Source organism: Salmo salar, chromosome 12, assembly GCF_965601325.2.
Source record: "Salmo salar chromosome 12, fSalSal1, whole genome shotgun sequence".
NCBI classification, from domain to species: Eukaryota; Metazoa; Chordata; class Actinopteri; order Salmoniformes; family Salmonidae; genus Salmo; species Salmo salar.
This window is the reverse complement of record NC_138302.1, coordinates 49,186,115-49,203,248: the sequence shown is the minus strand read 5'-3', so window position 1 is coordinate 49,203,248 and position 17,134 is coordinate 49,186,115. Positions and strand designations below refer to the sequence as shown.

General features: G+C 43.2%; 1 protein-coding gene across 1 annotated transcript in view; it reads right to left on the bottom strand.

Annotated features, from left to right (window-relative positions):
• The window catches only part of LOC106565248 (copine-9), a 242,628-nt gene that overhangs the window by 210,362 nt on the left and 15,132 nt on the right, over window positions 1–17,134 (bottom strand). The window contains 1 exon segment of the mRNA XM_082959020.1: window positions 15,607–15,647. Within this exon segment, the coding sequence (XP_082815146.1) occupies window positions 15,607–15,647 (41 nt within the window).

Here is a 17,134-nt window from a genome sequence, read left to right as displayed (position 1 = left end):
GCTCAGTCAATACCTGCCAGTCTGCACAGCGCGATATCAACCCTGAGCATATCGGACTGCTTTTTCTCTACCACATCTCCGGATTCCTACCACAAGCTCTGAACCTTTACACCGGATCATAGCAGCTAGCTAGCTGCAATCCGAGTGGCTACTAATGGCTAATGTCTCTGTCCCAAAGCAAGCTCCAGTTAGCCTTGAGCTAGCCTCGAGCTAGGCCCATCTCCCGGCCAGCCGAAGAGGTCCACCAGCCAACTCTTGGGCTACAATACATCTTTTGCCAATTGGCCTGGACCCGTTACTGCCAACATGGAGCCACTGCCGACGGAATCGTCCAAGGTGGTTTCAACAGGCTCTTCTGTTGCAACATCGCCGGAGGCCCATCTGCTATCCCCGGCCCGCTAGCTGTCTGAATTGCCGTGTCTCCAGCTCACCTAGCATAGTAGTGACTACTGAATCGGCTCCCTGACTCATCTATTGCTACTCATTGGACCCTATGATCACTTGGCTACACATGTATCTCCCTAATGTCAATATGCCTTGTCTATTGCTGTTTTGGTTAGTGACTATTGTCTTATTTCACTGTAGAGCCCCCAGCCCTGCCCAATATGCCTTAGATATCCCTTTTGTTCCACCCCCCACACATGCGGAGACCTCACTTGGCTTAACTGGTGCCTCCAGAGACAAAACCTCTCATCGTCACTCAACGCTTAGGTTTACCTCCATTGTACTCACATCCTACCATACCCTTGTCTGTACATTATGCCCTGAATCTATTCTACCACACCCTGAAATCTGCTCATTTTACTCTCTGTTCCAAACGCACTAGACGACCAGTTTTTATAGCCTTTAGCCGTACCCTTATCCTACTACTCCTCTGTTCCTCTGGTGATGTAGAGCAGCGGTCCCCAACCTTTTTTGGGCCACGGACCGGTTTAATGTCAGACAATATTTTCACGGACCGGCCTTTAAGGTGTGGCGGATAAATACACAAAATAAAATGATACGACCGGCATAAAAACGGTGGTATTTTTTAAATATAATAATAAACGTGAATCCACTGTGTATTCATATGCAACTTTATTAGCAGCGTCCTCGTAACATCGCACCAACAACATAACATGAGTAACATCCTCTCTGCCCCCTAACGCTCTCTGGTCGCTATGGTAATGTTTAAACATGCCTTAAAAATAAGATACAACACAAAAACAAATATAAAGTGCATGAAAAATACAATTCACCATAACGCTAAATAAGTGGGAGCCCTGAGCTTGTTTCTCTGCAACGAGACGATCTCAGGGTATTCTGCCATGACTTTAATCCAGAACACCGGCAGAGTTGTTGTCTGGAACATACTTTTAAGGCCTCCGTCATTTGCGATCTCCAGCAGTAGACATGCTGGATTCACCTGGTTTGTTGACAAATGGGTCGCGGATCCGTTCCTTGGCAGTTCGTGGGTCTTTTGTGGTTGGGAAGTAGCGCTCAAACTCTTTTAAAAGCAAAGACAAGTGATCGTGCACCAGCTGGGACGATGAAGGCTCGGGCTCAGTCTCTTCCAAAATCCCCGCAAATGTTTGAAACATGTCAAATATACCTCTGTTCACGCGTCGTCCCCACAAATCCAGTTTGGCTTTAAATGCAGCTACTTTATCTGCCAACTTGAAGACAGTTGTCATTTTCCCCTGAAGTGACCGATTGAGTTCATTGAGATGGTTGAATATGTCGCACAAGTAAGCGAGTTTTGCGACCCATTCCTCGTCACTGAAATGTGCTGCCAGCGGTGACTTTTTTTCTGAGAGAAATCTCTGCAGCGGCTCTCGTAATTCAAACACTCTGGCCAGCGATCTCCTTCGGGATAACCATCTTATTTCTGTGTATAAGAGAAGGTGTCTGTGCTCCACGTTCATTTTTCAAAATAAAACATCGTTCAGACTCAGATAATAAATAAAACAGAAATAATGTAAGTTATTTATTCTTTCTCTGTGGCCCGGTACCAAATGACCCACGGACCGGTACCGGTCAGCGGCCGGGGGTTGGGGACCACTGATGTAGAGGTTAACCCAGGCCCTGTTATACTATCCAGGTCTGTGCCCAAACAATTCGAGCTTCTACTAAAAATCCACCTTTCCAGAAACAAGTCTCTCACTGTTGCCGCTTGTTATAGACCCCCCTCAGCCCCCAGCTGTGCCCTGGACATCATATGTGAATTGATTGCCCCCCATCTATCTTCAGAGTTTGTACTGTTAGGTGACCTAAACTGGGATATGCTTAACACCCCGGCCATCCAACAATCTAAGCTAGATGCCCACAATCTCACACAAATTATCAAGAAACCTACCAGGTACAACCCTAATTCCGTAACCATGGGAAACCTCTTAGATATCATCCAGACCAACTTGCCCTCTAAATACACCTCTGCTGTCTTCAACCAGGATCTCAGCGACCACTGCCTCATTGCCTACGTCCGTAATGGGTCCGCGGTCAAACGACCACCCCTCATCACTGTCAAACGCTCCATAAAACACTTCAGCGAGCAGGCCTTTCTAATCGACTTGGCCCGGGTATCCTGGAAGGATATTGAACTCATCCCGTCAGTAGAGGATGCCTGGTTGCTCTTCAAAAGTGCTTTACTAACCATCTTAAATAACCATGCCCCATTCAAAAAATGTAGAACTAAGAACAGATATAGCCCCTGGTTCACCCCAGACTTGACTGCCCTTGACCAGCACAAAAACATCCTGTGGCGTTCTGCATTAGCATCGAATAGCCCCCACGATATGCAACATTTCAGGGAAGTCAGGAACCAATACAAACAGTCAGGAAAGCTAAGGCTAGCTTCTTCAAACTGAAATTTGCATCCTGTAGCATCAAATCCAAAAAGTTTTGGGACACTGTAAAGTCCATGGAGAATAAGAGCACCTCCTCCCAGCTGCCCACTGCACTGAGGCTAGGAAACACTGTCAACACCGATAAATCTACAATAATCGATCATTTCATTAAGCATTTTTCTACATCTGGCCATGCTTTCCACCTGCCTACCCCTTCCCTGGCCAACAGCTCTGCACCCCCTGCAGCAACTTGCCCAACCCCCGCCCCCTCCCACTTCTCCTTCACCCAAATCCAGATAGCTGATGTTCTGAAAGAGCTGCAAAATCTGGATCCCTACAAATCAGCTGGGCTAGACAATCTGGGCCCTCTTTCTAAAATTATCCGCCAAAGTTTTTGCAACCCCTATTACTAGCCTGTTCAACCTCTCTTTCGTATCATCTGAGATCCCCAAAGATTGGAAAACTGCCACAATCATCCCCCTCTTCAAAGGGGGAGACACTCTAGACCCAAACTGTTATAGACCCATTTCCATCCTGTCCTGCCTTTCTAAAATCTTCGAAAGCCAAGTTAACAAACAGATCACCGACCATTTTGAATTCCACCGTACCTTCTCCACTATGGAATCTGGATTCCGAGCTGGTCATGGGTGCACCTCAGCCCCGCTCAAGGTCCTAAACGATATCATAACCACCATCGATAAAAGACTGTACTGCGCAGCTGTCTTCATCGACCTGGCCAAGGCTTTCGACTCAGTCAATCACCACATTCTTATCGGCAGACTCAATAGCCTTGGTTCCTCAAATGACTGCCTCGCCTGGTTCACCAACTACTTCTCAGACAGAGTTCAGTGTGTCAAATCGGAGGGCCTGTTGTCCGGACCTCTGGCAGTCTCTATGGGGGTGGCACAGGGTTCAATTCTTGGGCCGACTTTTTTCTCTGTATACATCAATGATGTCGCTCTTGCTGCTGGTGATTCTCTGATCCACCTCTACGCAGATGACACCATTCTGTATACATCTGGCCCTTCTTTGGACACTGTGTTAACAAACCTCCAAACGAGCTTCAATGCCATACAACACTCCTTCCGTGGCCTCCAACTGCTTTTAAATGCTAGTAAAACTAAATGCATGCTCTTCAACCAATCGCTGCCCGACTAGCATCACTACCCTGGACGGTTTTGACTTAGAATATGTGGACAACTACATACCTAGGTGTCTGGTTAGACTGTAAACTCTCATTCTAGACTCACATTAAGCATTTCCAATCTAAAATTAAATCTAGAATCAGCTTCCTGTTTCGCAACAAAGCCTCCTTCACTCATGCTGCCAAAAATACCCTCGTAAAACTGACTATCCTACCGATCCTTGACTTCGGTGATGTCATTTACAAAATAGCCTCCAACACTCTACTCAGCAAACTGGATGAAGTCTATCACAGTGCTATCCATTTTGTCACCAAAGCCCCATATACTACCCACCACTGCGACCTGTATGCTCTCGTTGGCTGGCCCTTGCTACAGATTCTTCGCCAAACCCACTGGCTCCAGGTCATCTATAAGTCTTTGCTAGGTAAAGCCCCACCTTATCTCAGCTCACTGGTCACCATAGCAACACCCACCCGTAGCACGTGCTCCAGCAGGTATATTTCACTGGTCATCCCCAAAGCCAACACCTCCTTTGGCCGCCTTTCCTTCCAGTTCTCTGCTGCCAATGACTGGAACGAATTGCAAAAATCATTGAAGCTGGAGACTTATATCTCCCTCTCTAACTTTAAGCATCAGCTGTCAGAGCAGCTTAACAAATCGCTGTACCTGTACACAGCCAATATGTAAATAGTTCACCCAACTACCTCATCCCCATATTGTTATTTATCTTCTTGCTCTTTTGCACCTCAGTATCTCTACTTGCACATCATCATCTGCAAATCTATCACTCCAATGTTAATGCTAAATTGTAATTATTTCGCCTCTATGGCCTGGTCTATTTATTGCCTTACCTCCCTACTCTTCTACATTTGCACACAGTGTACATAGATTTGTTATATTGTGTTATTGACTGCGTTTGTTTATGTGGAACTCTGTGTTGTTTTTGTCACACTGCTTCGCTTTATCTTGGCCAGGACGCAGTTGTAAATGAGAACTTGTTCTCAACTGGCCTACCTGGTTAAATAAAGGTGAAATAAAAAAACATTTTAAATAAAAACTCTTACAATGTGCCATGGGATCTTTTTTAAATTTATTTAAAATGTAACATTTATTTAACTAGGCAAGTCAGTTAAGAACAAACTCTTATTTACAATGACGGCCTAGGAACAGTAGATTAACTGCGTTGTTCAGAATGACAGATTTTTACATTGTCAGCTCAGGGATTCAATCTAGCAACCTTTCGGTTACTGGCCCAACGCTCTAACCACTAGGCTACCTGCTGCCCCGCTCTAACCACTAGGCTACCTGCCGCCCCGGGTGTGCTGACTCACAGAGAGTCAGCACACCCGTTTAACATCCCACCCGAAAGACAGCACCCTACACAGGGAAACGTCCTCAATCACTGCCCTGGGGCATTGGGATATTTTTTTAGACCAGAGGAAAGGGAGCCTCCTACTAGCCCTCCAACACCACTTCCAGCAGCATCTTGTCTCCCATCTAGGGACCGACCAGGACCAACCCTGCTTAGCTTCTGAAGTAAGCCAGCAGTGGGATGCAGGGTGGTCTGGTGCTAGCCAAATGCTGCACTTACAATATTAACAATGAACAACACAATTCCAGCTAAAATAGAAGATTGTAAGAAATACTGTAGCCTACCGTTACCATATCCAACCCAACTCCATTTGTTGCCACTATCATGTATCATGTTGCTTATCTTTAGACATTAGCTGGTAGGCAGCCAATATCCAGAAACTTCGCACAGCCATTGAAGAGGAGGAGGACAACATTCCACAGGCCACAATCAACAGCCTGATCAACTGTATGCGAAGGAGATGTGTTGCGCTGCATGAGGCAAATCGTGGTCACACCAGATACTGACTGGTTGTGTGACTAACAGACGCATATCTGTATTCCCAGTCATGTGTAAGCCTAATGCTTTCATTTAAATTGACTAATTTCCTAATATGAACTGTAACTCAGTAAAATCTTTGAAATTGTTGCATGTTGCGTTTATATTTTTTTCAGTAGTTATAAGAGACCTCAATAGCTTGGAGCTTGAACTGAAATAGGAAAATGATCAATCAAATCGGCAGGTAGCCTATTGTTCTGGCAAAGATGAGTCAGTAGTAGACTGCTAAACTGTCTTTTATATGGATGTTAAACATTGGCCTTCGCTGTTTTTCCCAGGCAAAACTTGAGAAAATTAAACAAGTTCTTTCTGGTCACTTATCTGGATAGCAAGCGGTACCGGAGCGCCAAGTCTAGGACCAAAAGGCTTCTCAACAGCTTTTACCCCCAAGCCATAAGACTCCTGAACAGGTAATCAAATGGCTACCCGGACTATTTGCATTGTGCCTCCCCCTTCAACCCCAACCCATCTTTTACGCTGCTGTTACTCTCTATTTATCATATATGCATAGTCACTTTAACTATACATTCATGTACATGCTACCTCAATTAGCCTGACTAACCGGTGCCCCCGCACATTGGATACCAGGACTATTTGCATTGTGTCCCGCCACCCACCACCCGCCAACCCCTCTTTTACGCTACTGCTACTCTCTTTTTATCATATATGCACAGTCACTTTAACCATACCTACATGTACATACTACCTCAATTAGCCCGACTAACCGGTGCCTGTAAATAGCCTCGCTACTGTTATAGCCTCCTCACTGTTTTTTCACAGTCTTTTTAATGTTTTTTTTTAATTTCTTTACTTATCTATTGTTCACCTAACACCTATTTTTTACTTCAAATTTTCACTGTTGGTTAGGGCCTGTAAGTAAGCATTTCACTGTAAGGTCTACACCTGTTGTATTTCGGCGCACGTGACAAATAAACTTTGATTTGATATGCGCGCCCGCCTTTGCGCGCCAATGCTGATGACTGTCACTGGTCAACAATCAAGACATGCAACTTTTGGTTTTGAAGCATACAGTGCCTTCAGAAAGTATTTACACACCTTGACTTTTTCCACATTTTGTTGTGTTACAACCTGAATTTTAAATTGATTAAATTGTGATTTTGTGTCACTGGCCTACACATACTACCCCATAATGTCAAAGTAGAATTATGTTTTCTGATTTTTTTCCAAATGAATTACAAATGAAAAGCTGAAAATGTCTTGAGACAATAGGTATTCAACCCCTTTGTTATGGCAAAGCCTAAATAAATTCAGGATTAAAAATGTGCTTATCAAATCACATGAGTTGCATGGACTGTGTGCAATTATACTTTTTCACATGATTTTTGAATGACTACCTCATCTCTGTACTCAGGACATACAATTATCAGAAGGTCCCTTAGTCGAGCAGTGAATTTGGTAACACTTTACTTGACATAACTTGTCATAGCCTGTCATAATATGATCATAACACTGTCAAGACACATATTTACACCTGTTGTGACATATTGAGCTATTGTATGGCTGATTATGACACCTACATGAAAGTCTCAAAACCTACAAAATCTACCACGGTAAATTTATGGCTCGTTATGACACCAACATAAGAGTTTCAAAAACTCACAAAAGCTACCGCCCAAGGTAAAACATTTCGTTACACCATAGCCTACTTGTCAACAGTATGTCTATGTTATGAAACATTTTCTTGATTGAACATATTCAGTTATCATTGGAATTACGCACACATTGATGTCAGACATGCACCTACCCCAATGCTCCGTTTCTGATGAGTGGGGTGAATTCAGGAGAAGATTTAAGGACCAGGACAAGACAACCCTCCTTTTGACTGCTGACTGACATAAGGCCATGTATGTGATAGGCCTATGTGGCTTATAGGATTATGATGGTCATAATGCTTCTTGACAGTGCCATAAAGTGTATTTCCTTAGTCCAAGTAAAGTGACACAGGATGGTCATAATGCTTTATGACAGTGCCATAAAGTGTATTTTCTACAAGAGATTTGTCTGTGACAAGATTTAAAATATGAGTGGAAAAAGACATGTAAAGGATTCATTACAAAAATAACAAAGGACTTAAGGAACAAACTTTAAAATGAAAGGAAACTTCTTGGCAGGGAAAAATACATTTGAATAAATGTGGGTTTTGACACTCTTATGTAGGTGTCATAACCAGCCATAAAATAATGCAATTCGGAAAGTATTCAGACCCCTAATCTAGTATGGGTAGGATGGTCCACTGAATCAGGGTTAGTTTGGCAGCTGGGGTGAAAGAGGCATTCCCTTTCTCCATATGAAGTTTCTATTCAGTCAAATAGGAATCATGACTTAATGAAGTAGTGATTAAAGAGCTCAGCCATACGTTCCTTGTCAGTAACAACCACATCATCAACATTAAGGGACATGGGCAGCTGTGAGGAGGAGGGTTTATTTTGGAGGTCTTCCACTGTTTTCCAGAACTTCTTGGAGTTAGACCCACAGAGAGAGAAATGTTCCTTAAAGTAACTAACTTTGGTCTTCCGGATAACCTGAGTGCACTTATTCCTCCATTCGCCTGAACGACAGACATAAATAACCTGATTATTTGTGTGCCGAGCCTTCCTAATTGTAATTTTCTTTATGGGGGTATGCTTGTAAACAATACCACTGAAAATATTTTAAAAAGAAGGTCCAAGCATCTTTGACAGAGGGGATAAAGCTGATTCTATACCATTCATGAAGGAAGGCTTGCTCATTTGAGTTTTTCAGCAAACATCTATGACAAATCAGGACAGGTCGTTTAACTGAGCAGCCATTACGAACACATGCCATAAAACAGTGTTCACTAAGGTCATTACAGAAAACACCAGACTGATACTTATCAGGATTATTTGCAATGATAACATCAAGGTGAGTAGCCTTTTCTGGGTGTTTGGGGTCATACCTTGTCGGATTGGTAATGACCTGAGAGAGCTTTAGGGAGTCACATTGTTTTGTTTAAGCATGTCCCAGTTTAGGTCAACTAGCAAGACAAATTCAGACTTAGTGTAAGGGGCCAGGAGAGAGCTTAGGGCAGGTAGGGTACAGGCCAGTGCTGATTGTGGACGATAACACTGAGCAACAGTCAAGAAAGAGTTTTTGAAAGCTTAATTCTTAAAACCAGCAAATCAAATTGTTTGGGAACAGACTTGGTGGAGACAACTGAGCACTGAAAGTGTTCCTTGGTAAAGACTGACAGTCCACCACCTTTGGAAGATCTGTCTTGCCGAAAAAGGCTAACCATGTTCACAATACTGTTTCTTAACCATGTTTCAGTAATAACCAGCCCATCTGGATTGGAGCTGTGAACCCACACTTTCAATTCATACATTTTAGGTAATAAGCTTCTAGTGTTAACGTGCAGAAAACTAAGGCTTTTACAAGAGCAGAAATCAGTGAAGCATAAATCATCAAAGCACAAGTCAGAATTGGGGCTAGTAACAGTAGATTGGCCAGGGTGTACATGCACATTTCCAGACATAATTAGCAGTAATACAATCAGGGGACAGCAGAGGGCAGGGAGAGTTTGGATTTTTTATGACGTTTAAATGTGCATCAAATGGCAACCATATCATATTGTACAGCAATTTTATCAGGTAATATGAAAACAAAGCCGGCGAGAGAGGGTTAGAATAGGATTGGAGGCCAAGAGCCCATGTAACCAATGAAGAGTCAGAGTCACAACTGTGGGAACAAACTTACCCAGAAAGACTCGCAGCTATAATATTTGCCAAAGGTGATTCTAACATGCATTGACTGTAACATGTATTTTCTATAAATTTGCAAACATTTCTAAAAACATGTTTTCACTTTGTCATTATGTGGTATTGTGTGTAAATGGGTGGGAAAAATAATGCATTTTCAAATTTTTATTGCGAGTGTAACAACAAAATGTGGAATAAGTCAAGGGGTATGAATACTTTCTCAAGGCACTGTAGTATGAGAATTTAAAAACGACTTGTGGTCAGTGGGTTCCGAACAACAATGAAACAAATATATACACAGTACCAGTCAAAGGTTTGGGCACACCTACTCATTCAAGGGTTTCTATTTATTTTTACTATTTTCTACTTTGTAGAACAATAGTGAAGACATCAAAACTATGAAATAACACATATGGAATTATGCAGTAACCAAAAAAAGTGTTAAACAAATCAAAATATGTTATATTTGAGATTCTTCAAAGTAGCCACCCTTTGCCTTGATGACAGCTTTGCACACTCTTGGCATTCTCTCAACCATTTCAATTTTTTATTTTTTTTATTTCACCTTTATTTAACCAGGTAGGCCAGTTAAGAACAAGTTCTCATTTACAACTGCGACCTGGCCAAGATAAAGCAAAGCAGTGCGACACAAACAACAACACAGAGTTACACATGGAATAAACAAATGTACAGTCAATAACACAATACAAAAAAATATATATACAGTGTGTGCAAATGAGGTAAGATAAATAGGCCATAGCAGCGAAGAAATTACAAATTAGCAATTAACACTGGAGTGATAGGTGTGCAGAAGATGAACGTGCAAGTCGAGATACTGGGGTGAAAAAGAGCAAAACAATAAATAACAATATGGGGATGAGGTAGTTGGATGGGCTATTTACAAATGGGCTATGTACAGGTGCAACGATCTATGAGCTGCTCTGACAGCTGATGCTTAAAGTTAGTGAGGGACATATGAGTCTCCAGCTTCAGTGATTTTTGCAATTTGTTCCAGTCATTGGCTGCAGAGAACTGTAAGGAAAGGCAGCCAAAGGAGGGGGCTTTGGGGGTGACCAGTGAAATATACCTGCTGGAGCGCGTGCTACGGGTGGGTGCTGCTATGGAGAGCAGTGAGCTGAGATAAGGCAAGGCTTTACCTAGCAAAGACTTATAGATGACCTGGAGCCAGTGGGTTTGGCGACAAATATGAAGCGAGGGCCAGCCAACGAGAGCATACAGGTCGCAATGGTGGGTAGTATTTGGAGCTTTGGTGACAAAACGGATGGCACTGTGATAGACTGCATTCAATTTGCTGAGTAGAGTGTTGGAGGCTATTTTGTAAATGACATTGCCGAAGTCAAGGATCGGCAGGATAGTCAGTTTTACGAGGGTATGTTTGGCAGCATGAGTGACGGAGGCGTTGTTGCGAAACAGGAAGCCGATTCTAGATTTAATTGTGGACTGGAGATGCTTATTGTGAATCCAGAAGGAGAGTTTACAGTCTAACCAGATGCCTAGGTATTTGTAGTTGTCCACATATTCTAAGTCAGAACCATTCAGAGTAGTGATGATGGATGGGCGGGCAGGTGCGGGCAGCGATTGGTTGAAGAGCATGCATTTAGTTTTACATGCATTTAACCTGTTAGGGCTAGGGGGCAGTATTGACACGGCTGGATAAAAAAACATACCCGATTTAATCTGGTTACCACTCCTACCCAGTAACTAGAATATGCATATACTTATTACATATGGATAGAAAACACCCTACATTTTCTAAAACTGTTTGAATGGTGTCTGTGAGTATAACAGAACTCATTTGGCAGGCAAAACCCTGAGACATTTTCTGACAGGAAGTGGATACCTGATGTGTTGTATTGCCTTTAAACCTATCCCATTGAAAAACACAGGGGCTGAGGAATATTTTGGCACTTCCTATTGCTTCCACTAGATGTCACCAGCCTTTACAAAGTGTTTTGAGTCTTCTGGAGGGAGATCTGACCGAACAAGAGCCATGGAACGATGATGTCCCATTAGACACCTGGCGCGCGAGTTCATGTTGGGTACCCTCGTTCCAATACGTTATAAAAGAGTATGCATTCGTCCACCTTGAATATTATTCATGTTCTGGTTAAAAAAGGCCCTAATGATTTATGCTATACAACGTTTGACATGTTTGAACGAACGTAAATATATTTTTTCCCCTCGTTCATGACGAGAAGTCCGGCTGGCTTAGATCATGTGCTAACAAGACGGAGATTTTTGGACATAAATGATGAGCTTTTTTGAACAAAACTACATTCGTTATGGACCTGTGATACCTGGAAGTGACATCTGATGAAGAGAATCAAAGGTAATGGATTATTTACATAGTATTTTCGATTTTAGATCTCCCCAACATGACGTCTAGTCTGTATCGCAACGCGTATTTTTCTGGGCGCAGTGCTCAGATTATTGCAAAGTGTGATTTCCCAGTAAGGTTATTTTTAAATCTGGCAAGTTGATTGCGTTCAAGAGATGTAAATCTATAATTCTTTAAATGACAATATAATATTTTACCAATGTTTTCTAATTTTAATTATTTAATTTGTGACGCTGACTTGACTGCCGGTTATTGGAGGGAAACGATTTCCTCAACATCAATGCCATAGTAAAACGCTGTTTTTGGATATAAATATGAACTTGATAGAACTAAAAATGCATGCATTGTCTAACATAATGTCCTAGGAGTGTCATCTGATGGAGATTGTAAAAGGTTAGTGCATCATTTTAGCTGGTTTTATGGTTTTGGTTACCCTGTCTTTGAATTGACAAAACATTACACACAACTCTTGTAAATGTACTGTCCTAACATACTCTAAATTTATGCTTTCGCCGTAAAACCTTTTTGAAATCGTAAAACGTGGTTAGATTAAGGAGATGTTTATCTTTCAAAGGGTGTAAAATAGTTGTATGTTTGAAAAATTTGAATTTTGACATTTATTTGGATTCAAATTTGCCGCTCTTGAAATGCACCTGCTGTTGATGGAGTGCACCACGGGTGGCACGCTAGCGTCCCACCTAGCCCATAGAGGTTAACAGCAGTTAGAGGCCACGGAACGAGAGTTGTATGACATTGAAGCTCGTCTGGAGGTTAGTTAACACAGTGTCCAAAGAAGGGCCAGAAGTATTCAGAATGGTGTCGTCTGCATAGAGGTGGATCAGAGAATCACCAGCAGCAAGAGCGACATCATTAATGTATACAGAGAAAAGAGTCGCCTGATAATTGAACGCTGTAGCACCCCCATAGAGAATGCCAGAGGTCCGGACAACAGGCCCTCCGATTTGACACACTGAACTCTGTCTGAGAAGTAGTTGGTGAACCAGGCGAGGCAGTCATTTGCGGAACCAAGGCTGTTGAGTCTGCCGATAAGAATGTGGTGATTGACAGAGTCGAAAGCCTTGGCCAGGTCGATGAATATGGCTGCACAGTACTGTCTTTTATCGATGGCGGTTAGGACCTTGAGCACGGCTGAGGTTCACCCATGACCAGCTCGGAAACCAGAATGCATAGCGGAGAAGGTACGGTGGGATTCGAAATGGTCAGTGATCTGTTTGTTAACTTGGCTTTCGAAGACCTTAGAAAGGCAGGGCAGGATAGATATAGGTCTGTAACAGTTTGGGTCTAGAGTGTCTCCCCATTTGAAATGGGGGATGACCGCAGCAGCTTTCCAATCTTTGGGGATCTCAGATGATACGAAAGAGAGGTTGAACAGGCTAGTAACAGGGGTTGCAACAATTGTGGCGGATAATTTTAGAAAGGGAGGCTCCAGATTGTCTAGCCCAGCTGATTTGTGCTACAGGATGCAAATTTCGGTTTGAAAAAGCTAGCCTTTGCTTTCCTAACTGCCTGTGTATATTGGTTCCTATTCGATGCTAATGCAGTACGCCACAGGATGTTTTTGTGCTGGTCAAGGGCAGTCAGGTCTGGAGTGAACCAAGGGCTATATCTGTTCCTGGTTCTAAAAATTTTTAATGGGGCATGCTTATTTAAGATGGTGAGGAAAGCACTTTTAAAGAATAACCAGGCATCCTCTACTGACGGAATGAGGTCAATATCCTTCCAGGATCTTCGGGCCAGGTTGATTAGAAAGGCCTGTTCGCTGAAGTGTTTTAGGGAGCATTTGACAGTGATGAGGGTTGGTCGTTTGACTGCAGACCCATTACGGACGCAGGCAAGCAGAGGTGTAGTATTTAGAGGGCAAGTTGGTCAGGATGATGTCTACGAGGGTGCCCGTGTTTACGGATTTGGGGTTGTACCTGGTAGGTTCATTGATCATTTGTGTGAGATTGAGGGCATCTAGTTGAGATTGTAAGACTGGTGTTAAGCATGTCCCAGTTTAGGTCAGCTAACAGTACGAGCTCTGAAGATAGATGGGGGGGAATCAATTCACATATGGTGTCTAGGGCACAGCTGGGGGCTGAAGGTGGTCTATAACAAGCGGAAACGTTGAGAGACTTGTTTCTGGAAAGGTGGATTTTTAAAAGTAGAAGCTCGAATTGTTTGGGCACAGACCTGGATAGTATGACAGAACTCTGCAGGCTATCTTTGCAGTAGACTGCATTTCCACCCCCTTTGGCAGTTCAATCTTATCGGAAAATGTTATAGTTTTGGATGGAAATTTCATGATTTTTGGTGGCCTTCCTAAGCCAGGATTCAGACACGGCTAGGACATCCGGGTTGGCCGAGTGTGCTAAAGCAGTGAATAAAACAAACTTAGGGAGGAGGCTTCTAATGTTAACATGCATGAAACCAAGGCTTTTACGGTTACAGAAGTCAACAAATGAGAGCGCCTGGGGAATGGGAGTGGAGCTAGGCGCTGCAGGGCCTGGATTAACCTCTACATCACCAGAGGAACAGAAGAGGAGTAGGATAAGGGAATGGCTAAAGGCTATAAGAAATGGTTGTCGTTTTTGGTTACTACATGATTCCATATGTGTTCTTTCATAGTTTTGATGTCTTCACTATTATTCTACAATGTAGAAAATGTAGAAAATACTCAAAATAAAGAAAAACCCTTGAATGAGTAGGTGTGTCCTGTCAGGGTGTGCGCTACTGGTGGAGAAGTCAGGTGCAGGAGAGCTGAGAGTTGTGAACAGGCGCACACTTTATAAGTGCAGAGGCAAATAAAACCAACAGACGCCACTGCGTCAAAACCTCCAGCCAAAGGTAAAAGTGTCATGCGCAAAACAGTCACAAAAATAGAGCAAATGTTGTACAATAAACATCCCTCATGAAAAGCCACGGACTAACGGGAAAAACCCAGCCTGGCGCGTACACACGAACACGTAACAAAAACAATATCACACAAAGACATGGAGGGGAACAGAGGAATACATACATGCAGTGTGATTAGGGAATGAAAACCAGGTGTGCAGGGAACAAGACAAAACCAATGGATAAATGGAGCGGCGATGGCTAGAAAGCCAGTGACGTCGACCGCTGAACGAACAAGGAGAGGAGCCGACTTCGGCGGAAGTCGTGATATGTCCAAACTTTTGACTGGTACTGTACATGTATTTTGGAGATTGGAAGGTCAAAGGGGCATGTGATCTGCACAGGTGAAGCCCTATTTCTGCACGTGCCTGCATCTTGGTATTTGGAGTACTATGGAATCCCTTCAATTGTTCTACTTTGAGAATTTGAATTGGAACAGTAGAATGTCATCTATATGGTATACATTCTATGTAGATGATGGAATGGCATTATGTTATAAGCAGGGTTGGGGACAATTCCATTTCAATTCCAGTCAATTCAGAAAGTATACTGAAATTCAAATTATTTTTAATGCTTTTCAATTAGGAAAATTTGGAATTGGAATTTGATATACATTTTGACTTAACATTTTTCATTGAAATGGAATTGACCCCAACCCTGGTTATAACCTTTCATAATAATTTGTAAGTGTTTAGAAGAAAGGCTTTGCAACCCTTGTAAAACATGCAACACATACCAGGGTCTGATTTGGAGAAGGTGTCCATATTCAGCAGGTTCCTGTTTGAATGAAAGAGACGGTGGGGAAGTTAGAAATGACACAAAACAAGATAACAAACTTAGCGTCATGCTAGCCTGAGTGCCAGATGTGTTTGTGCTGTCTTACAGTACATGGATAACACAATGAATAGCAGACATAGACCTTACTTAAATGAAGTTGTTTGTTAAATTAAATAACCACAATTGAATCTCCCACTCCTGTGTGAGACCTGTAACTGCCTGTATAGAGAGTGCTGCCATTTTAAACTGAAGACCAGGATGACAGGGAAGGGAAGGGGGGATATAACACCTCTCTAGGGGTGGGATCCTCCAGGGGATTTAGACTCAGAGGGAGCTGTGTGTATGCATGTCTCAGGCTGGTGAGGTGTAGCTGGTAGCTGCTGGCGAATGAAGGAACATGTATTGGGGGATTTGCCCTGCTTTTCTTTGGTATAGTCATATGTACAGGATACACATGGTATAGAACATTGAATGAAATGCTTACTTGCAGGTTCCTTCTCGATAATGCAACAAAAATGTATAATAAAAGAATACAAAAGTAAATGGCTCAATGGAATATAATTAAGCAATAAGGCCCAAGGGGGTGGGTGTGGTATACAGCCAATATACCACTGCTGAGGGCAGTTCTTACGCACAACGCAACGCAAAGTGCCTGGTTACAGCCCTTAGCCGTGGTATATTGGCCATAGACCACTAACCCCCGAGATGCCTTATTGCTATTATAAACTGGTTACAAACATAATTCAGTAAAAATGAATGTTTTTGTCATGTCCGTGGTATACCACGGCTTTCAGCCAATCGGCATTCAGGGCTCGAACCACCCAGTTTATAATAAATATTTTAGCATAAGTATAATAAAGAAAGGCACAATTTATAGTCCAATATTTACACATGTTTGGGGGAAGGGGGGCTTGCAGGGCAAGTGTTTAAATTGTGCAGTATTAAGCAATCATAAGAAGAGTCTGGTAGCAGCAGTTCAGATGTGTGTGAAGCATGGATGTATATGTGTGTGCCTGTGTGCATGAGTGAGTGCATGTGTGCTACGGTGCGGACAATCAGTGCAGGTGGTCTGTCCAGTTCAAGTGTTCAGAAGACTGATGGCTTGTAGATAGAAACTGTCTCTGAGCCTGTTGGTATCAGACCTCATCCTTCGATATCGTAGGCACTATGGTTAGGGAGTGGTGTGTGTGGTGTGTGGTGTGTGTGGTCCTTGATGATGCTGTGGGCCTTTCTTAAGAATCATTTCAAGTTGATGTCCTGGATGGGTGGGAGCACGGTCCCAGTGATGTACTGGGTCATCTTCACCACCCGCTGGTGGGCCTTCTGGTCGTGGACGGAGCAATTCCTGCGCCAGGCTGGCGGGCGACCCTGGCTGCGACCCTGGCGGCGCCCGGCTGGCGGGCGACCCTGGCGGCGCCCGGCTGGCGGGCGCCCCTGGCGGCTCCGGGCGGCTCTGGCGGCTCCGGGCAGGCGGGCGGTTCTGGCGG